Genomic DNA, 19,635 nt, shown 5'->3' with positions numbered 1-19,635 from the left:
CCTGGAGGCGGCCCTGGGCAGCCTGCGCTGGGGGAGCTGCTGCAGCCCCGGCCGGGCTGTGACCCCGAGACGTGCTGCTGTTCGCCGAGCCCTGGGGCGACCGGCCTGGCCCTGATGCCCGCAGCCGTTCCCCCCGCAGCACCGGCAGGCACCGGGACCCGGCTGCCGGGACAGCGCCGCTCCCGCCTGGCAGCCAAATGCGTGGCCTCAGGGGAGGGGCTCGGCGGGGCTCGTTTCCCGGGGACGGACGGGGGGTCTGCTGCTCCCGGGGGCGGCCGGCGCTGCCTGTCACCGCAGTCCCGCCGGCCGCAGCGGGGGCTCGGAGGGTCCCACGGGGTGGACGCCTGCAGCGGGGCCGGGGTGCCCGGGGTCCAGCCGGGTGCTGCACCCCCCCAGGAGGGCAGCGGGCTGGGCATCCGCGGCCCCGGCGCTGCCCTCGGCCGCCAGCCCGGGGTGGGACGGGCCCGGGGCGGGGCGGGGCGGGGTGGGCCGAGCCGCAAGAGCCACGGGGCGGCCATTGGCCCCCGTCCCATCCCGCCTCGGTCCCATCCCGGCCATTCCGGTCCCGCCCCGGTCCCGCCCCGGCCATCCCGCCCCGCCATCCCATCCCAACCCGGTCCTGTCCTGGTCATCCCGGTCCCGTCCTGCCCCATCCCCCCCGCGGTCCCATCCCGGCCCGCCCCGCCCATGGGCTCCTCGCGCCGCACCGCACCGCCGCTGCCCCCGGGGCCGCCCCCCCGGCGCTGCCCTCCCTGCCGGCGGCGAGCGGCTGCGGACGCTGCACTGGGAGATGGTGCCCGCGGCGCGGGCGCGGGACCGCCGCTCGGTCTGGACCCAGCGGATCCCCCTGCCGCCGATCGACCTGCCGCGCCTCCGGCTGCTCTTCCGAGAGCCCCGCGGGGCCGACCGGGGACTCCCCGCCGCCCTGACCGCCCCGTGCCCACCCTCCCCCAGGCCGCGCTGCTGGAGCCCAAGCGGAGCCTTGCCGTCGGCATCTTCCTCCAGCAGATCAAGCGGTGAGAGCTGCTGCCTCCCCCGGGACGCCCCCCGGAGACCCCGCCGACCCCCGCCGGAACACTGCCCCACCCGCCCGGGAGACACCCCAGCCCTGGCAACCAGTACCCCCGCCCCAGGGCCCGTACAGGGGTGGTGGGGAGGCACCCATGTGATACATCCCCCCTCCCGGGTCCAGCCCATGGTGGGGGCAGAACGAGAGCTGTCCTTACGGGGGGGGGTCCCGTCGCAGGGGTGGGAATAGGGGCTCTTGCTGCTCTGGGCACCAGGCATGGACGCGGACGGGTGCGTGCTCCCACCGTGCCCACTGCAGGTGGTCAGGGTGTCCCTGCCCCCCTGGGAGGGATTGAAGGGGTCTGTTGGCCGCCAGGGGTTGTTACCCCACTGCGGGGGGTGCAGAGCACTGCCCATGTTTCTGGGCCAGGGGGATCACCAGTGTCTGATGTGCCCCCCCAGGCCCATCCACCAGATTGTGCAGGACATCCAGGAGGGTGTCGGGGTCCCTGAGGGGCAGAGAAGCTGCTGGAGCTGTCCAGAATGCTGCTCAGTTCTGCAGAGGTGAGGGCTGGGATCAGAGGGGGGTCCCTGGTGACCCCCCCTGACCCCCCACCTCTGCCCACAGGTGTCCCAGCTGCACTTCTTCCCTGGCAGCCCCCACCAGCTTGCTGACCCCGAGCTCTTCATGCTGCTGCTGACAGAGGTGCCCAGGTGGGAGCCAGGGGGAGGCAGGTCCCGTGCACCAGAGGGGTCCCGTGCACTGGGGGTTCTCACGACCCCACCTGCTCACCCTGCACTTGCCCCCAGCTACACCCGGCGCCTGGAGCTGCTGGTGCTGAAGGAGGACTTCTTCCCCCAGATCAGCACCCTGCACAGCTCCATCCAGACCCTGGCGGACGCTGCTGTCTGTGAGCAATATCACGGGGGTGCGCTGGGAACCATGAGGGGGGGGGGCACTATCCCTGCCCCTGCTCATCTCCCCGGCCACTCCCCAGTGCTGCTGGAGTGTGAAGAGCTGCACACCATCCTCCACCTCATCCTGAGTGTTGGCAACCACCTGAACTCGGTGAGCCCGTGGCACAGGGGCCCTGCTGCCTGCCCCCGCTCCCCCCTGGCACAGCAGGGCCACGGCAACTCCCCTGCTCTGCTCCCAGGGCAGCTATGCTGGCGGTGCCACCGGGTTCTGCCTTGCCTCACTACTGAAGCTGCCCGACATCAAGGCCAGCGAGCCAGGCATGGACCTGCTGCACTTCGTGGCTACGATGAGCGTGGTGGGGCTGAATTTTCTGGGAGGGCAGCCATTTATGGCAGAGCTTCTGGTCCGTGCTTGGAGTGGTCTTTTCCCTGGTGGTGGTCCTAAATGGAAGGTGATCCCTGTGCACCGCCGCAGCTCCCCTCCACAGTCTCATCCCAGTCCCCTGCCCACTGTCCCTGTGGCAGCACCCACAGTCTTGTGGTCCTTGTCGGGGTGCCAGGCTCCCTCCCGGGCTGCAGCCACCAGCCTCTGCAGGGACTGGGCTCTGCAGCAGCTCCTCTGCCCACTGGCTACCAGCACGCCATCACTGGCCCATCCTCAGCTGCCTCCCCATGCTTGGGAGCCACAAGGTGCCACCGGAGTGGGGTTCATCAGAGCAACCCCATGGCTGTGGGCACTGTGTGTCCCTGGGGAGACACTGCTCCCTCCTCTGCCCTGTGCAAGGTCACTGCCCTGACAGCGATGTGCCCGGCTCGCATGCAGGGGTGGCTGTTTTCCCTGTCAGGCAAGCTCCCGTGTGGTTTTTCCCATGCTTGCCCCTGCTGCCACCTCCTCACCTTCCTGCTCTTGGTTTGGGCTTGTTCCTCCTTGGCTGGGTACCACCCTGTTGCCACTGCCATAGCGCCCCCTGAAGCCCCCCGTGCCTTCAGGGATGTTTTGGCCCTTCCTGGCCGTTCGGTTATGGGTGCTGGTTCAGATCAGTCCCGCAGTGACCTGGCAGCACATCTAGCTGGGGATGCATGCCCGAAGCTGGCCCCCAGCCCTGCTGCACAGATGGGGAGTCACCTCCACCCATTCCACCAAGATCCAGCTCTGCCAGGGCCCTGTGGGATGCCCCTCGGCCATGTGGGGGCTGATCGCTGCCCCTCTCCCCGCAGGAGGCAGCCAGGGTGGACAAGAGCCTGCTGGACTTCCCCAATAAGCTGCAGCATGTAGGCCCAGCCTCACGGTAAGGGCATCCCAGCACTGAGCTGGGACCCTGCCCTGGGGGCTGGCACCCACCGAGGGTGGGAGTGGAGGGGTAGGAGGGGGTCCTGGCTGCAGTTCGCATGGAGGGGGGGGGGGGGGGGGCGGGGCAGAGCATCGTGGCACAGTGGGGGATGGGTGACCCGGGTATGTTGGCAGGATTTAGGTGGCAGAGGGGGAGGGGGAGCTGCGGCAGCTGGCGGGGCAGCTGGTGGGAGCACAGAGCCTGGGCACGGAGGGGCTGGGGCTGCAGCTGCAGCCCTTCCTGCGCACGGCTGAGGAGAGGAGGAGCTATGCAACACCTGGGATACACTGGAGCAGATGCACCACGCTGCAAATACCACCCTTGATTTCTGCGAGGATGCGGTGCCCCACGGCTTGCAGGAGCTGTGTGCTATCCTGCACAGCTTCGCAGGCCAGCTCCACACTGCCGCGAAGGTACCAGCCCCTGCAGCCCCATCGTGTGTGGGACCAGCCCCGGCTCTGCCACCCTGCGCCTGGCTGGCCCTGACGCTCCTCTGCCCCACAGGAGAACTGGGTGCAGGAGCAGGCTCAGCGCTGGTGGCAGCAGCTGGAGCGGGACGGGCTGAAGCGCTGCTCCGTAGCCATGTGCTCCACGTGGGACACGGCCCCCCAGCACGCAGAGCCTGGCAGCCCCTTCCTGCTCACACCACAGCATGGCATACACTCCCTGCACCCTACTTCCCAGCCCTGCCTGAGCTTGACCCCCCAGGACAACCGGCCTGGTCCCCCAGGCTGCTGGAGCCCCCGCCTGCCCCTGGCTCTGCAGAGTCCCACCTGGTCACCTGGAACCCCCCTGGCCCTCCTCCGGTGGCACATGGAGCCGGCACTGCCACCCCTGCCCATGGTGGGGGGCTGTGACAAGCCCTCCCTGGGCACCCCGGCCAGCAGGCAGAGGGGGCTTTTCGAGCCCAGTCCTGAGCTCGGGCTGCCGGACCCCCCTGCCCCAGTGGCAGCCTCGGCCCCCTTCAGCCTGGCCAGCCTCTTCAGGCAGAGAGGGGCCCGGAGGGGTCTTGAGTGCCCCCCGCCATCCCCAGCCACCCCCACTGAGGGCTCTGCCCTGTGTGGCTTCCTCTGGCACTTGGCTGGTAGGAGGGGGTGCTGGGCCTCCCCTAGTTGAGGTGCTGCAGGGCTGCCACATTCTGCTTTTGTCCTTCCCCATTTCCCTGCTCCCCTCTGGTTTCTTGTGGTAATAAACGCTGAGGATCTCCCTGGCTGCCTGCTCAGGACCTGGCTGCTGCGCTGCCCTGCCTGGCTGTCACACAAGGCCACGCCGGTGCCTGGCTGCCTCCATCCAGCACAGCACAGCGTGGTGCTGGCCCTGCTGCCCATGGCTGCAGCTCCCTGCCTGCTGCCCCCATGCCACGGCTGTGCCACAGTGCCTGGCACTGCAGCTGCAGCAGCTGTGTCCCCGGCCCTGCACTGGACAGTGTCCCCACTGAGCAAGCCATCCGCCAGCCCCATCACTATGCCCTTTGTTGTGGGGCTGGTGCTGGCCGTGCCACGGCTGCACACACCCTCCGTCGCCATGGCTGGTTCCCTCCATCCTGGCAGCGGGTCCTGGGGGGCTGTTGTGGGGGGCCCAATGCAGCCTGGAGCGTGACCGGGGAGGGGAGTGGAGCCAGGGACCCCGGGGGTCTCTGGTGCAACCTCCTGCCCGAAGCAGGGGCAGCTGTGGGGTCAGACCGGGCTGCTCACAGCCTCATCCAGTAACGCCTTGGAAAGCCCCAAGGATGGAGGCTGCACAGCCTCTCTCGGCAACCTGCTGCAGTACCGGACGGTCCTCACAGGGCACAGGCTTCCCACCGTGCCCGCCCAAAGTTCTCATTTCAGACGGTGCCTGTGGTGTCTTGTTCTCCTGCTGTGCACCCCTGTGAAGAGCCTGGCTCCGTGTCCTTGGTAAGCTCACTGTCGGCGCTGGCAGCTCACTGCGAGGTCTGCAGCCTTCTCCCCTGAAGGCTGAGCGAGCCCCGGTTCCTCGGCAGCTCCTCACAGGGCAGGTGCTCCAACTCAGCGGCCGGCCCCGAACTCGCTGCAGTTTGTCAAGGTCTTTCCAGAGCTGGACATGGTGTCTGGATGCGGTTTAGCAAGGGCTGAGGGGAGGGGAGGAGAAGCCCCGGCCCCGGCCTCCCGGCAGTGCCCCCGTTGGCACCGGCCGGGGTTCTGCCGGGCTCTCCTGGCTGCCGGGGTGCCCTGTGGCTCGTGCCCGGCTCACTGCCCACCCAGACCCCCAGGACATTTTCCCTGGAGCTGCTTCCCCGACCCGTGCTGTCGCGGGGGTGCTCTGCTTCCCGGCCCTGGCGTTTGTCCTCGCTGCATTTCACGGGGTTCCCTGCGGCTGCCCTTGGGGTGCAGTCCTGCCCTCGAGCGTGTCAGCTGCTCATCCCCCCCACACCCCCGGCTGGTGTTACTTGTGACCATGAGGAGCGTGTGACCATGAGGAGCGTGCACTCTGGTCCTGCACGGGCCGTTGCTGAGGCTGCTAAGCAGGAGAGGTGCCCGGGCTGGCCCCTGCGGTGCTGGTGCTCCGCTTGTCACCAGCCTCCAGGCAGAGCACAGCTCCCGAGCCACAGCCCTCTGAGCCCGACCCTCCAGCCTGGCTGTGACCCACCCCCTGTCCAGCCCCCCAGACCGTAACACCCTGCCTCGGGTGAGACGATTGTGGGAGAAGGTGCCAAGAGTCATGGCTGCTGTCACCTGTGGCCACTGTCGCTGTGCCACGGGGGGCAGACAAGGCGGTTGGGGGTGGCTTCACCCGGGTCACCTCCCAAGGCCCCACGTGGCTGTGGCGGTGGTGCCATGCTGGATGGCAATAGTGTGAGGTGGGAATGTCACCCAGCCGGTTGCTCTGTGTGGTTGGGGCCAGGCCGTCCCGCAGGGCTGCCGCGCCCAGGGGCAGTGCCAGCTCAGGGACCCGAGCACCCCACCTGCACCGACGGCCCTGCGCTGCGGCTGCTTGCACGCTTGCACGTGGGTGTGTGCACACCCCAGGGCCTGCTGCATACCTGGAGCCCACCCGCCTGCCAGTGGCGCTCCGGCGCACGGCACACAGCAGCAGCACGGTGCCCAGCCAGCCCCGGCGACGCGGCGGAGATCCCACCAGACCCTCCATCCAGGATGGCTCCCGGGGGCAGGTGAGGTGGTGTGTGCCAGGCATGTGGCGTGTAGGTGGGGGACAGTGGCACCGCAGATTCACCCCGAGGGTCGCCGGGTCACCGCCCTTGTGCCAAAGGAGCGGCAGAGAGCAGGAGGGCACACACAGGCAAGGCACGGGTGTGCATGGGTGTGCAAATGGGCACGGGAGCGCCCCGAACACGGGTGAGAGTGCATACCTGCACACGTGGGGCGTGAGCACACAGGCGCAGTGTGCGCAGCCCTGGGAGGGCAGGAGTGCACACACACTGCACAGCGTGTGCGCACACCCCCACCCCCCACCCCACGCACAGGTGGGTGGGCGTGCACACGGGCACTGCCTGCACACTTACACCATTGCACGGCAGGGCGGGGTGGGGGGTGGGGGGGGCATGCACGTGCCCCGGCTGCAACCCCCATTCAAGCTACGCGTGGGCTCTACCCCACCCGTGTCCGTGTCCTCGGGACAGCCCCGGCCCCCACACTTAGGGGTCTGCCAGCCACGAGCCCCCACACTTTGAGGGCTCGGTGGGGGGACACGACGGGTGGGATGCGGTTGCCGTGGTGACAGCCGGGTACCCCGGGGATGCAGGGGGGCGCGCCCGGAGCCCCCCCTACTGCAGAGCCACAGCCCGGACCCGACCATTCGCGGTGAGGGGGGGTGCTGCTCTCTTTCCCCGGTTTCCCACGGGACCCCCCCGCGCGGGTCGCCCACTCGGGAACGGAGCCGCGGTGCGCGGCGCCGCGGCGCCGTTCCCGAGTGGGCGACCCGCGCGGGGGGTCGTATGCGGTCCTGGGGGTGGTGTAACAAGCGTGTGCACCCCCGCCGGCGGCATGGTACGGTCCGCTCCGGCAGCTGCCTCCCCTGCCCAACCCTGGCGCAGTCCCCGCCGCGCCGCGCCGAGCCGTGCCGGGCCGAGGATGCGCGCTGCCGGCCCTCGGCGGGGGCTGGGGCGAGGAGGGGGCTGCGGGGGGGGTGAGTGGGGCCTGGAGGGGGGACACACACGGGTGGGGGCGCCTGGGGACAAGGACACGGGGTTGGGGGGCGGGGGGGACAAGGCGTCAAGGGGGAGAAGGAAGGCGGGGGGGCGCGGGGATGGGCCCGCAGCATCCTCACGGTGGGGCCCGCGGGCGCTGCCCCTCTCCCCCGCCCCGTGGCGGTGCCGGTGGGGGGGGGGCGGTGCCGCACAATGGCGGCCGGGGCGGGGCCGGGGCCTGGAGCGCGGAGCCGCCGCATCGCCGTGAGCAGGGCCGTGGGGCGCGGGGAGGCGTGGGGCAGGGGCTGGGGGCCGTGGGGCAAGTAGCAGATGCTGTAGGGTAGGGGCTGGGGGCCGTGGGGCATGGGGTGGGTGCCACAGCGGAGGCAGGGAGTGGGTGCTGTGGGTCAGGGAGCAGATGCCATAGGGCAGGGAGGTGGATGCTATGGGGCAGGCAGCGGGTGCTGTGGGGCACGGGCCGGGTGCCGCAGGGCAGGGAGGTGGATGCTATGGGGCAGGCAGTGGGTGCTTTGGGGGAGGGGGTGGGTGCCACGGGGCAGGCAGGGGCTTTGCATGTATGTGGTCCAGTGCTACGGGGCAGGGATGTTGTGCACCCCGACACTGGGATGCAGGGCAGAACTGTGGGTCGCGGATGTGTGTGGGGCTGGGCCAGGCAGCTCTGGGGCTGGCTTGGGGCACCCAGGGACCATGGGCAAGGTGGGGGGCAGGGCCCCCCCACCGTGCATCCTAGAGCATGTAGGGCCAAGGGCTGTGGGGCAAGCATGCTGCTGTGTGTCCAGCATGGGGCAGGTGTGGGGCGTGATCTGGCAGGGCTGGGGGCTTTGGGGTGCAGTGGAGCTGCCTCGGCCTCGCTGACCCTCCCTGCCCCCAGGCTGAGCACCGTGGGGCCGCGGGGACGCCGCCATGGCCAAACGGGAGGCCAGCGCCAGCCCGGTGGTGCGGCAGATTGACAAACAGTTCCTGGTGTGCAGCATCTGCCTTGACCGCTACCGCAACCCCAAGGTGCTGCCCTGCCTGCACACCTTCTGCGAGAGGTGAGAACCCAGCCCCACACACCCCACTGTGTGCCCTGCTGCATCCCCGCTGCATCCCCACTGTGCCCCACTGCATCCTTGTTGCACCCCACTGCAGCCCCACTGCATTGTCACTGCGCCCCACTGCATCCCCCCAGCATCCCTGCTGTGCCCTGGGGCCCCACTGCATCCTGACTGCACCCTAGTGCATCCCCACTGCATCCTGTTCTGTGCCCTCTGCACCCCACTGTCTCCCCAGCCCCGCTGTGCCTTGCTGCAGCCTACTGCGTCCCCCAGCTTGCACCCCTCTGCTGCGCCCTGGGCCCCGTTGTGCCCCTCCCGGCACCCCCCTCGTGCAGCCCCTGCAGCAGGGTGGCTGGAGTCCCCGCACCCCTGACATCCATGCTGCACCCCACCATGTATCCCCAGCACTCCCTGCCTGCACCTCCAGCAGGGGACGGGCTGGGGCCGCTGTGCCCCACGGCACCCCTCCTGCACCTTGTTGCACCCACGCTGCCTTCCAGCTGTACCCCACTGCATGCCCCAAGCATTCCCCAAACCCACAGCGAGAGCAGAGCTGCCCTCCCTACGTGTCTCCCGTCACCCACCGTGGGGCAGCCAAAGCCCCCTCTGCCCCCAGGCCCCCCCACGGCTAGTGGTGAGCCAGGGCCCATCGGCACACTCACGGCCCCCAGCCCTCCCCAGTGAGAGATGGGGCTGAGCCCTGCTGTGCCCCAGGGGTGGGGAGCTGGGACCCTGGCACTCCGCAGTCACATTCCCCCCAACACTTGCTCGTGGGGGGCTGGGATCCCCACTGACCTCACACCCCCCAGTTCCCTGTAAGGGCTGCACAGCCTGTCCCTGAGCCCCCCACCCGTCTTGCCCCCATGGCCTGTAGCAGCCGGGGCTGATCGAATGCTGGTGCCCACCAGTGCCAGGGGGCTGGGGGCTGTGGCTGCGGTGGGCGGTGGTGGACTCTCTACTGATGTCTGCTCTCTCTGTGCCTCCCCAGAGACCCACCACCACCCCCTCACCCCCAGCCTGGCCTCTTCTGTCTGTCTGTCCGTCCACCCCTCCAGGTGCTGGCAGTGGCTCCTCATGGCACCATGGTGCAGCCCTCCTGTCCATCTGTCCTGCCGTCTGTCTGCCCCTCCATCCCCCACCCTTGTTCCTGCAGCCCGGTGTGCCGCACGCAGCATAGCCCTCCTGTCCATCCGTTCGTCCCACCAGCTGGCTGCCTCCCTGGCCCTATGGCTGTGCTCCTGCCCCATGCACCCCGATCCCTCCTGTCTGTCTGTTCGTCTCACTGTCCGCCCCTCCAGCCTGGTCCCTCTGCTGTTGTCCTGCGCACCCTGATCCCTCTGTCTGTCCATCCCGCTGGCTGGCTGCTCCCCTGGCCCTCTGCTCCTGCCCTGCACACCCCTGGCCCCGTCTGTCCATCCGTCAATCCTTCTGTCCCAGCTCCCTCCCCACTGCGTGGGTCCTGACCCTCTGGTTGTCCCCGTTCACCCCAGGTGTCTCCAGAACTATATCCCGCCCCAGAGCCTGACCCTGTCCTGCCCCGTCTGCCGCCAGACCTCCATCCTGCCCGAGCGCGGCGTCGCCGCCCTCCAGAACAACTTCTTCATCACCAACCTGATGGAGGTGCTGCAGCGGGACCCTGAGAGCTGCGGCCCCCACCCTGGCCGCGGCCTGGACCCCGTCAGCGCTGTCACCGGACAGCCTCTCTGCTGCCCCAACCATGAGGGCAAGGTGGGTCGCCCCTGCAGGTGGGGGGACTTGGGAGGGGCTCGGGGGGCCGTGGGTATCTGGGGGGACTGCAGGGGCTGGGGAGGGGGTGCAGGGATCTGGGAGCACTGTGGGGTCTTGGGGGGGCTGCTGGGCCGTGGAGGAGGTGCGGGTATCTGGGGGGGCCGTTGCAGGCTGCCCTGAGTGCCCGTGCACAGGTGATGGAGTTTTACTGCGAGCCGTGCGAGACCGCCATGTGCCGTGAGTGCACCGAGGGGGAGCACCGGGAGCACATCACCGTGCCGCTGCGCGATGTGGTGGAGCAGCACAAGGCGGCCCTGCAGCAGCAGCTTGATGCCGTCAGAAGCAGGTACAGGGCTGGGGGCGCTGCTGGGGCCAGGGCGCTGCTGGGGGTCCCCTCCAGCAGTGCCCACCCTGTGCCCGGCTGCCCTGCAGGCTCCCACAGCTGGCAGCGGCCATCGGGCTGGTGTCAGAGATCAGCCAGCAGCTGGTGGAGCGCAAGAACGAGGCGGTGCTGGAGATTGGCAGCACTTTCGAGGAGCTGGAGACAGCGCTGCGGCAGCGCAAGGGGCTGCTGGTGCGGGACCTAGAGGCCACCTGCGGGGCAAAGCAGAAGGTAAAGTGCCTGCGCCGCTGTGCCCTGCGCCACTGTTCTCTGCACCACCATGCTCCTGTGCCGGCATCCCTCCCCTGCGCCTGCCTGCCGCCCCAGCCCTGCCAGTGCCAGCAGCTGGGCTCTGGGCGCAGGGCCATGGGACCAGCTGAAGCTGTGGCCAGGGTCGGGGTGCCAGCTCGGGTCCCAGCCCAGCGGTGAGGGTGACCTGCCCCATCCCGGCAGGTGCTGCAGGCGCAGCTGGACACCTTGCGCCAGGGTCAGGAGAGCATCCTCAGCAGCTGCGCCTTCACTGAGCAGGCACTGCACCACGGCACTGCCACTGAGGTGCTGCTGGTGAAGAAGCAGATGAGCGAGCGGCTGAGTGAGCTGGCCAGCCAGGAGTTCCCCGAGCATCCCCATGAGAACGCCCAGCTCGACTATGTGGTGGAGACTGAGGGTGTCCGCAAGTCCATCCTCAACCTGGGCGTGCTGATCACCACCAGTGCCACAGCCCACAAGACGGTGGCCACTGGTGAGGGGCTGCGGCATGCCGTGGTGGGGCAGCCCTCCTCACTCAGTGTCACCACCAAGGACAAGGATGGGGAGCTGGTGCGCAGTGGCAGTGCCAGCCTGCACTTCCAGGTGACAGCGCCGGACGGTGGCGCGGCCGAGGCGGAGGTGCAGGACAACAAGAATGGCACCTACGAGCTGCTCTACACACCCCGTGCTGAGGGCGACTTCCTCCTCTCTATCCTGCTGTATGGGCAGCCCATCCATGGCAGCCCCTTCCGCGTCCGCGCCATCAAGGCCTCGGACGTGCCCCCCTCTCCTGACGACGTCAAGCGCCGCGTCAAGTCCCCCAGCAGCGGGCACATTCGGCAGAAGGCCGTCCGGCGCCCCTCCAGCATGTACAGCAGCGGCAAGAAGAAGGAGAACCCCATCGAGGATGAGCTCATCTTCCGTGTGGGTGAGCGGCAGGGCCTCCCCGGGGGTGGTGGGGGCTCCCCGGTGTGAGTGGGCCCCCCCGTGACCCCCAGTTTCACCGCAGGAAGCCGTGGCCGGGAGAAGGGGGAGTTCACCAACCTCCAGGGCATCTCCACCTCCAGCAGCGGCCGCATCGTGGTGGCTGACAGCAATAACCAGTGCGTGCAGGTAGGGCCCTGGCCCCGGCCCCGGCCCCGGCGCACCCTCCCACCTGACTGACACCCCCCCTGCTGCCCCCTCCCAGGTGTTTTCCAACGAGGGGCAGTTCCGGCTGCGTTTCGGGGTGCGGGGCCGCTCCCCAGGCCAGCTCCAGCGCCCGACTGGTGTCACTGTGGACATGAATGGGGACATCATCATTGCCGACTATGACAACCGCTGGGTCAGCATCTTCTCCCCCGAGGGCAAATTCAAGGTGAGGGGGGAGCTGCCGGGCAGGGGGGCTGCAGCTCCATACCAGGCCCTGACGACCCTCCCTGGCTGCAGACCAAGATTGGGGCTGGGCGGCTGATGGGCCCCAAGGGCGTCGCTGTGGACCGCAATGGCCACATCATCGTGGTGGACAACAAGGCCTGCTGCGTCTTCATCTTCCAGTCCAATGGCAAGCTCGTCACCAAGTTTGGGAGCCGTGGCACGGCCGAGCGGCAGTTTGCAGGTACACTTGATGGTAATACACCGACTGGCAAGTCCCCTCTTCCTTACTGCATGCCTTTGGCTTCCCGCTGTGCCGGAGCCGGGCTGGGACGGTGAGTACAGCACACCTCGCTGACAGCGGCTGGTGCCCCACCAACACTAGGACACCTGGGGCTGGGCTGAAGGCCCTGGGTTCAGGTCCTGGGCTCTGGCTCTTCTTTCAGGCTCAGGTTTGGGTTCAGGGCTCTGGGCTGGGCCTCTGGAGCGAGACTGGGGCTCTAGGTTTGGGGCTCTGGTTGTGGCAGCAGGCTTTGTCCCTGCGGGTCGAGGCTTTGGGGTCTTGGCCCATCCCCAGCGCCGATACCACTGTGGAGCTGGGTGCCCCCCCAAGCCATGGGGGGCCGAGCACTGCCTGCGCTAACCCCCTTGTGCTGGCCTCACCGGCTGCTCGCGCGGCACTAACCACACTAACCGGCCACCTGCTGTGGGACTGAGGGGCATCCCTCGCTCTCCGCGGCGCTGGCACTGGACCAGGCCCCCCCATCCCTGGCTGGGGCTGAGCCCCCTCCTCTCCCCAGGACCCCACTTCGTGGCGGTCAACAACAAGAATGAGATTGTGGTGACCGACTTCCACAACCACTCAGTGAAGGTGAGTGCTGCCGTGGCCGCTGGTGTCCCTGGCTCCGTGCCATCCCCGGTGCTGCGTGCCGGGGGAGCCCACGGTGACCCCCGCTCTCCCCAGGTGTACAATGCGGATGGTGAGTTCCTGTTCAAGTTCGGGTCCCATGGTGAGGGCAATGGCCAGTTCAATGCTCCCACTGGTGTGGCTGTCGACGCCAACGGCAACATCATTGTCGCTGACTGGGGCAACAGCCGCATCCAGGTACTGGCACTGGTGCTGCTGCTCCCGGGGCTGCCAGTGGGGATGACGTTTGTGTCCCAAGCGCTGAAGCGTGCGCAGGGCAGGGGGACAACCTCCACTGGGGCAGGGAGTCCCAGGGCAGCGGGGCCATGGGGGACGGTGGGTGCAGCACATCTCTACCCACCCCACAGGTCTTTGACAGCTCGGGCTCCTTCCTCTCCTACATCAACACGGCTGCTGACCCCCTGTACGGGCCGCAGGGCCTGGCCCTCACCTCTGACGGACACGTGGTGGTGGCTGACTCCGGCAACCATTGCTTCAAGGCCTACCGCTACCTGCAGTAGCCGCCACGGGGACAGGGATGGGGATGCGGACGCTGCCAGTGCTGCCCACGCCATGACAGGGCCTGCGGGCCCCTGGGAGAGTACCCACAGCGGGATGCCCTAAGCAGTGGCTGCCCCACAGCCCTCACTGCCCCATGGCTCTCGCTGCCCCCCAAGCGCTGCCCCAACCTTCATGTGCACTTTATCCTGGGGGGCAGCCAGGCCCAGAATGGGGGCAAGGACGGGTCCAGCTGGGGTGGGGGCTGCCTGGGGACTGTGGCCGAGCCCTGCCTCTGGCCCCACAGCAGGCCCAGCAGCCCCACTGCCCCTGCTGCCAGGGGTCCTGGGGGCGTGTGGGGCAGGAGGAGCCACCAGGCAGAGCTGGGGGCTGTGCGCACTGCTCGGGGCTGTGGGGCAGCTGCGGGGCAGCCAGTCCCGGAGCTCCTGTGCCCTACAGGGGCTGTCCCCCCCAGCCCTGCTCCCCTGGCACTGTGGCCCCGCTCCCCCAGCTCAAGCCCCAGCTGTGGGATGACCACGCGTGCCTGCCTGCCCCACAGCGGGGCTGTGTGGGGCTGCCGCCGTACGCTGACAAATTGTATGTACAAAATAAAGTATTCTGGAAGTACTCTGTCCCCCAGTGCTGCCAGCCCCACAGCAGGGGGAACAGGTGGTGGGAACAACGGCAGCTCACACCCCACAGACCGACTTTGTGGCCATGGCACCATGTTCTCCAGGGGTCCTCACCAGGTGCAGTGGTGGGTGCCCCTGTCCTGGGGGCTGGGGGGCATGGGCAGGGGTCCGGGACCAGGGGAGGTGGGACCTGAGCCAGGCTGGGTGCTGCTGAAGCACTCTTGGGGATCCCCAGGCTGTGGCAGGACCCCCATGCCATGGCAAGACCCCCAGGCTGTGGTGGGACCTTGATGCTGCAGCGGGACCCCTGTGCCATACTGGGACCCCAGCGCTGTAGTGACACAGTGGGATCCGGAGGCCATGGTGGGACCCCAGTGCTGTAGTGGGACCCTGATGCCACAGCGGGACCCCTGTGCCATGGTGGGACCCCCGGGCTGTGGCAGATACTGGCAGTGCCAGGCCGGGCAGGGATGGGCACAGTGCCTGGAGCTCCCTGGCAACACTGAGCACCTGCCTGGCACAGCCTTCTGTCAGCTGTGACCCTGACCCGTGGCACAAGGACGGGGTTGGAGTGGTCCATACTGGGAGCGGGAATGGGGTTGGACTGGCCCATACTGGGTCTGTGCTCACCCTCCCCACGGGGAGGGGGGTGAAGGGGGGGCCTTTCCCAGGGGAGGCTCACTCACACACAGGGGCTGCCCCCCCGGCTATGGGGCACATAGCTGCAGGATGTGCACCCCACATAAGGGTGTGCCCGCCGTTGGCAGCCCCCTGACCCCCAGCACCGCTGCCAGCTGCCCGCGCCTGGCTGCCTGTCCGGGCCTGTCCGTGCCCATGGCTCGTGGCCAGAGCAAACAGGCGCTGTGGGGCCAAGGCCCTTCCCAGCACTGGCTGCTGGGAAGAGGCTGGGATGGTGCCAGACCCCCCTGCTGCACCCCCAGCCCTGGGCAGGCTGCTGGGGGATAGCGTCTTCCCCACCCCACCACATGGAAGGCTGGCCCCTGGCCCCACCCTGCCACATGGGGGGCTGAACCCCAACGGGGTCTGAGCCCCCTCCCCAGCCCCACTGCACAGGAGGCTGAGCCCCACCGGGGTCTGGGCCCCCTTCCCTTCCTTGCCACATCAAAGCTGAGCCCCCTCCCCAGGGCTGAGCCCTGTCGGTCCAGGCCCTCTTGGAGTGGGACCCTCACCCTGTCCCTGCCACATCAGTGGCTGAGCTCCCCCCGCCGCAGGCTGAACCCCCATGTCAGGGGCTGAGCCCCACTGGAGTTGGACCCTCGCCCCTGTCCCCTGCCCCACCACAGTGAGGTCTGTCTCTAGCCCCACCACACTGGGGTCTGACCCCCATCCCCCCTGTGCTGCCCCAGCCAGGCTGGAGGGCAATGATGGGGGTCCCGGTCCCGCCCCCTCCATGCACTGCCCTGTCCCTCAGCCATGTCCCCCCCCAGCCCCCCCGTGCGGATGAAGGTTGCGTGGGGCAGGCCAGGTTAAGCAATGGGGCAGGGCAGGTTGTGCAACGGCCTCTCCTGCTCTATATAGGTCCAGGGACCGCAGCAGCCCCAGGCACACCATGAGGGTCTCCACTGCCGCCCTCTGCCTGGCCTGGGCCCTGGCCCTGGCATGCGCCCACCCTTTGTGTGTGGGGTGCTGGGGATGGGTGTGGGGCAGGGGGCTGCGGGGTGCTGTGGGGGGCTGCGGTGGCTGCGTGGGGCAGGGGGCTGTGGGGCAGGGGGTTGCCGTGGCTATGTGGGGCAGGGATCTGTGTGGTGCAGGAGGAGTATTGGGGCAGGGGGCTGTGGGGGGCTGTGTGGGGTGGGGGGCTGCGTGATGATGTGGGGTGCGTATGCGGCTGTTTGGAGGGGCTGCATCATAAGCCCATGGTGCTGCCCGTCCCCAGGCCCCACGGCAAATCAGAGGCAGCTGGAGGAGGGCACCCCCATGAGGCTGAGCCCCCCAACAATGACACTGGTGAGACCCCAGGGATGGGGGGAGGAGGGCAGAATTGCATGTGGGGCACGGGGGGTGGGGGTGGGGGGGCACAGCAGGTGCTGGGGGTGGGACATTGGGGGAGGTCTGTCTGGGGGGTCCACACCATCCTGACTTGCCCCCCGCCAAGACCTGGCCCAGCTCTGCGTGGATGAGGGCAGCTTCGACGCCGCCACACTCAATGAGAATGGCACCATGCTCTTCTTCAGAGGTGGGGCTGGGGGGGCAGGGGGGTTGTGCGTGGGGCTGGGGGGCGTGGGGCTGGGGGGCACAGGACTGGGAGACATGGCGCTGGGGAACATGGGGCTAGGGGCAGAGGATGGGGGCCATGGGGGTGGGGGGGGCAGGGGGCACTGGAGGAAAGGTTCTGAAGAGGATGGGGTTTGAATGTGGGGGGGAATTGGATATACAGGGGAGGGGAATGGAGTTTGTGGGTCTGGGGGAACTTGGAGGGGGGACAATGACACATGGGTCCTGGTGAGTCCATGAGAAATGGGGTACGGTGAGCTGGCACTGGGAGGTTGGGAGGGGGGATGGCATGGGAGGGTCTGGGGGAGATGGGGGAGGGATGGGGGTGGGAGGGGGTCTGTGGGGATAGATTGCAATGGGGGTCTGGGGAAGGGGCCTGAATAAATGTGGAAGGGGGTGGAGATGGTGCCCTGGGGGACAATAAGGGGTGGGGGGGTGCTGTGGGGTGCCCTGGGGCTGGGGGCTGGGGGAGTGGGGTGTGGGATGGTGTGGGGCAGTGTGGGGCTAGCCGCTGCCCCTGCCCAGGCGAGGGAGTCTGGGAGATCTCTCGGGGGGCGCACCGACCCCACATCCGACCCCTGGCTGCATCCTGGCCTGAGCTGGGGGGCCCCGTGGACGCGGCGCTGCGCCTGCACCGCCGGCAGCACCCCCAGGAGCACCAGAACCTCTACCTCTTCCAGGCACGGCCACGGGTGGGGGGCGGCAGGGGCAGGGCCCGGGCTGCATGGGGGCTCAGGCAGGCTGCTTGGGGGTAGGAGATATTGCCTCTCTGCCCAGCCCCCCCTGTGGGTCCATGGGGCTGGGGGAGGGATGGAGCTGGGGGTCCCAGCCTGTGGGTCAGATCTTTGGCCGGGGGGGGGGGGGGGGGGGGGGGCGGGGCTGTCTTGTCCTGGCTGGGGGAGCTTCTGTCCTGGGGGTCTCCCCCCAGGTCTGGCCCCACGGGGGTCCTGGGGGTGGTGCCCGTGGGGCTCACCCTGTGGGGCACTTGCAGGGCGAGCAGGTCTGGGCCTACGCTGGGGGGCAGCTGCGTCCTGGCTTCCCCCGGCGTGTGGCAGATGAATTCCCGGGGGTCCCTGGGGGGCTGGACGCCGCCGTCGAGTGCCACCCTGAGGAGTGCGGGGGGCGAGAGCATCCTCTTCTTCAAGGGTGAGTGGGGTCCGGGGGGCTGCTGTGGGGTGCGTGGGCGCTGCTGGGCATGTGGGGCTCAGGTGCTAGAAGCTGCACCGTGCCAAGCCATGCCGAGCTGTGCCATTGCTGCATGCAGGGGACACGGTGTACGCCTTTGACCTGGAGCTGCGGGTGACGAAGCCACGCACATGGCCGGGGCTGGGCCCCTGCACTGCTGCCCTGCGCTGGCTGGAGCGGTACTACTGCCTGCGCGGGACCCGCTTCCAGCGCTTCGACCCCCGCACAGGCGAAGTGCCCCCAGGATACCCCCGCGACCTCCGCGACTACTTCATACCCTGCCCAGGGCGAGGTGAGCACCTGGCCACCCCCATGGAACCACGTGCATCCTGGGGACAACCCCCCCCCACGGGGTCCTGAGCTCCAGTTGCCTGGACGCCCAGCCCCACAGTGGCAGAGGGGTCCCAGACCCCCACCCCAGTGCCTGCCCTGGGGTCTGGCCCCACTGTCAGTGCTGACGCTGCTGGCAGGGCACGGGAATGCCTCGTGGGGGGGACGCCGGCCATGGCTGCAGCAAGATGCCCTTCCAGGCCCTCCTCTCCGATGACACCGGCCGCATCTATGCCTTCCGCGGTGAGGGGTAGCGTGGGGCTGTGGGATGGCTGTGCTGGGGGAATTGGGGGAGGGGCATGACCATGCTGGGGGCTGTGGGGTACAGAACTGTAGTCCCAGCCATTCTGTGGGACCACAGACCATAGAGCTGGCTGTGGGGTGGGGTCGCGTGGGGCATGATCATGGGGCAGGTCTGTGGGGCAGTATGACTGACACAGTCCGCAGGGGGTCTGTCATTCCGCCTGGACTCGTGGCAGGATGGGCACCATGCCTGGCCCCTGGGACAGACGTGGCCAGGGCTGGAGGGGGAGGTGGATGCTGCCTTCGCCTGGGACGGACGCACCTACCTGATACAGGTCTGACCCTGCTGGCTGCCCCCTCCCCATCCTCTGCCCTGTGGGTCCTGCCCCCCGTCCCAGCTTGCTGCCCCACTGCCAACACTCCTGGGCCGGTGCTTGAGGTGGGGCAGCTCAGGGACTGCTGGGAGACATCCCTCCCGTGACCAGGGGACCTCGGGGATGTTGTGTGTGTGTGTCCCTGCCCCAGGGGCAGCCTGGGGACTCTCTGACGCTGTGTCCCCACTACTGCCCACGGCCCACACTGCCTGCTCTCCCCAGGGCTCCCAGGTCTCCATCTTCCTTTCGGAGCAGGGCCACCGGCGGGTGCTGGGGTACCCACGGGCGCTGCAGGAGGAGCTGGGGGTCCCCAGTGCCGACGCTGCCTTCACCTGCCCTGGCTCTGCGCACCTCTACCTCATCACAGGTGGGCAGCAGGCACACCAGGACCCCCGGCTGCTGGGGTCTCTGCCGGGGTGCGGGGCTGATGGGTGCTGTGTTGGCAGGGGACCACATTCGGCTGGTGGACCTGACGCAGACACCACGGCACGTGGGCGAACCGACACCACTGCCCCACGACCACGTGGATGGTGCCATGTGCACCAACGATGGTGTCTTCCTGTTCGATGGCACTGGCTACTACTGGTACCCCAGCGTGGCCCAGCTGCTAGGGGCACAACAGCCTGCCCCCCTCCGGAGCATCACCACCGACTTCTTCCGCTGCCCACAGTGACTGGGGCCGGTGCCACCGCCCAGGCCCCTGCAGCACTGCTGGCACCGGGACTCTGCGGGCCCCAGCCAGCCTGTGCCTGGGACACAATAAAAGCCAGGGAGACCCTGAGACCCTCCCTGCTTTGTCTAGGGGTGCCGGGGGGTGGAGGGGATGGTGCATCTGTGTTGTGGCAGCTGTGGGGTGGCGTAGCACTGTCCCTGTGCCACTGGGCTGGGTGTGGCAGGGGCAGTGGGGCAGGACCTGCTGGGTGCAGGAGCCTTGCGATGGTGTCCTGGTAGATGACTCCTGGGGGATGTGGTACAGGGGCGGGGGGGGTGTCCACGGCTGTGCTGGGCTTTACCACACTGTGCCATACCACAAAGCATCGTTTGATGCTGAGCCACACCGTACTGTGCCGACTGAAATGTGTTGCCCTGTAATGTGCCA

At 68.6% G+C, this 19,635-nt stretch overlaps 5 protein-coding genes across 7 annotated transcripts; all 5 read left to right on the top strand.

Annotated features, from left to right (window-relative positions):
- The first annotated feature begins 631 nt into the window (after positions 1-631).
- LOC130145308 (nascent polypeptide-associated complex subunit alpha, muscle-specific form-like) lies at positions 632-1,716 on the top strand. Its single transcript, XM_056329978.1, has 2 exons — positions 632-1,016; positions 1,471-1,716. The coding sequence occupies exons 1-2, from the start codon at positions 688-690 to the stop codon at positions 1,574-1,576; spliced, it is 435 nt and encodes a 144-aa protein (XP_056185953.1). The 5' UTR covers positions 632-687; the 3' UTR covers positions 1,577-1,716.
- LOC130144282 (uncharacterized) lies at positions 1,697-3,242 on the top strand. Its single transcript, XM_056327697.1, has 2 exons — positions 1,697-2,077; positions 2,166-3,242. Exons 1-2 carry the CDS (start codon positions 1,697-1,699, stop codon positions 2,721-2,723), a joined length of 939 nt encoding a protein of 312 aa, XP_056183672.1. The 3' UTR covers positions 2,724-3,242.
- A 210-nt stretch (positions 3,243-3,452) lies between these two features.
- LOC130144990 (nascent polypeptide-associated complex subunit alpha, muscle-specific form-like) lies at positions 3,453-4,451 on the top strand. Its single transcript, XM_056329344.1, has 2 exons — positions 3,453-3,670; positions 3,762-4,451. Exons 1-2 carry the CDS (start codon positions 3,554-3,556, stop codon positions 4,371-4,373), a joined length of 729 nt encoding a protein of 242 aa, XP_056185319.1. The 5' UTR covers positions 3,453-3,553; the 3' UTR covers positions 4,374-4,451.
- A 3,757-nt stretch (positions 4,452-8,208) lies between these two features.
- Positions 8,209-14,164, top strand: TRIM3 (tripartite motif containing 3). 3 transcript variants are annotated; one of them, XM_056329466.1, is made up of 11 exons: positions 8,209-8,417; positions 9,911-10,148; positions 10,343-10,494; positions 10,581-10,761; positions 10,984-11,707; positions 11,789-11,892; positions 11,969-12,136; positions 12,208-12,388; positions 12,933-13,003; positions 13,097-13,237; positions 13,408-14,164. In XM_056329466.1, exons 1-11 carry the CDS (start codon positions 8,287-8,289, stop codon positions 13,558-13,560), a joined length of 2,244 nt encoding a protein of 747 aa, XP_056185441.1. In that variant the 5' UTR covers positions 8,209-8,286; the 3' UTR covers positions 13,561-14,164. The 3 variants fall into 3 exon arrangements, with proteins under 3 accessions (XP_056185441.1, XP_056185442.1, XP_056185444.1); XM_056329467.1 differs by having other exon boundaries at positions 8,212-8,417; positions 12,208-12,376; XM_056329469.1 differs by having other exon boundaries at positions 8,260-8,417; positions 9,972-10,148.
- Positions 14,165-15,695: 1,531 nt separating this feature from the next.
- Positions 15,696-19,317, top strand: HPX (hemopexin). The gene is given in 12 exon segments (XM_056329818.1): positions 15,696-15,804; positions 16,067-16,137; positions 16,286-16,366; positions 16,930-17,084; positions 17,396-17,521; positions 17,523-17,550; positions 17,669-17,881; positions 18,060-18,079; positions 18,081-18,162; positions 18,367-18,497; positions 18,759-18,903; positions 18,983-19,317. Coding segments are annotated over 12 exon segments (1,344 nt in total). The 5' UTR covers positions 15,696-15,739; the 3' UTR covers positions 19,210-19,317.
- Positions 19,318-19,635: the final 318 nt, after the last annotated feature.

The sequence above is a fragment of the Falco biarmicus genome, chromosome 2, assembly GCF_023638135.1.
Source record: "Falco biarmicus isolate bFalBia1 chromosome 2, bFalBia1.pri, whole genome shotgun sequence".
Classification (NCBI taxonomy): Eukaryota; Metazoa; Chordata; class Aves; order Falconiformes; family Falconidae; genus Falco; species Falco biarmicus.
Note: the sequence above shows the minus strand (reverse complement) of the source record. Positions and strands in the feature narration are given on the sequence as shown.

Bases quoted from the DNA above. Each gene is read 5' to 3' on its own strand.
- LOC130145308 (XM_056329978.1), top strand. From the start codon at position 688: ATGGGCTCCTCGCGCCGCACCGCACCGCCGCTGCCCCCGGGGCCGCCC. The intron at 1,017-1,470 runs GTGAGAGCTGCT...GTGCCCCCCCAG, and splicing joins TTCCTCCAGCAGATCAAGCG to GCCCATCCACCAGATTGTGC.
- LOC130144282 (XM_056327697.1), top strand. From the start codon at position 1,697: ATGCTGCTGCTGACAGAGGTGCCCAGGTGGGAGCCAGGGGGAGGCAGG. The intron at 2,078-2,165 runs GTGAGCCCGTGG...CTCTGCTCCCAG, and splicing joins TTGGCAACCACCTGAACTCG to GGCAGCTATGCTGGCGGTGC.
- LOC130144990 (XM_056329344.1), top strand. From the start codon at position 3,554: ATGCACCACGCTGCAAATACCACCCTTGATTTCTGCGAGGATGCGGTG. The intron at 3,671-3,761 runs GTACCAGCCCCT...TCTGCCCCACAG, and splicing joins AGCTCCACACTGCCGCGAAG to GAGAACTGGGTGCAGGAGCA.
- TRIM3 (XM_056329466.1), top strand. From the start codon at position 8,287: ATGGCCAAACGGGAGGCCAGCGCCAGCCCGGTGGTGCGGCAGATTGAC. The intron at 11,708-11,788 runs GTGAGCGGCAGG...GTTTCACCGCAG, and splicing joins TGAGCTCATCTTCCGTGTGG to GAAGCCGTGGCCGGGAGAAG. The intron at 12,137-12,207 runs GTGAGGGGGGAG...CCCTGGCTGCAG, and splicing joins CCCCCGAGGGCAAATTCAAG to ACCAAGATTGGGGCTGGGCG.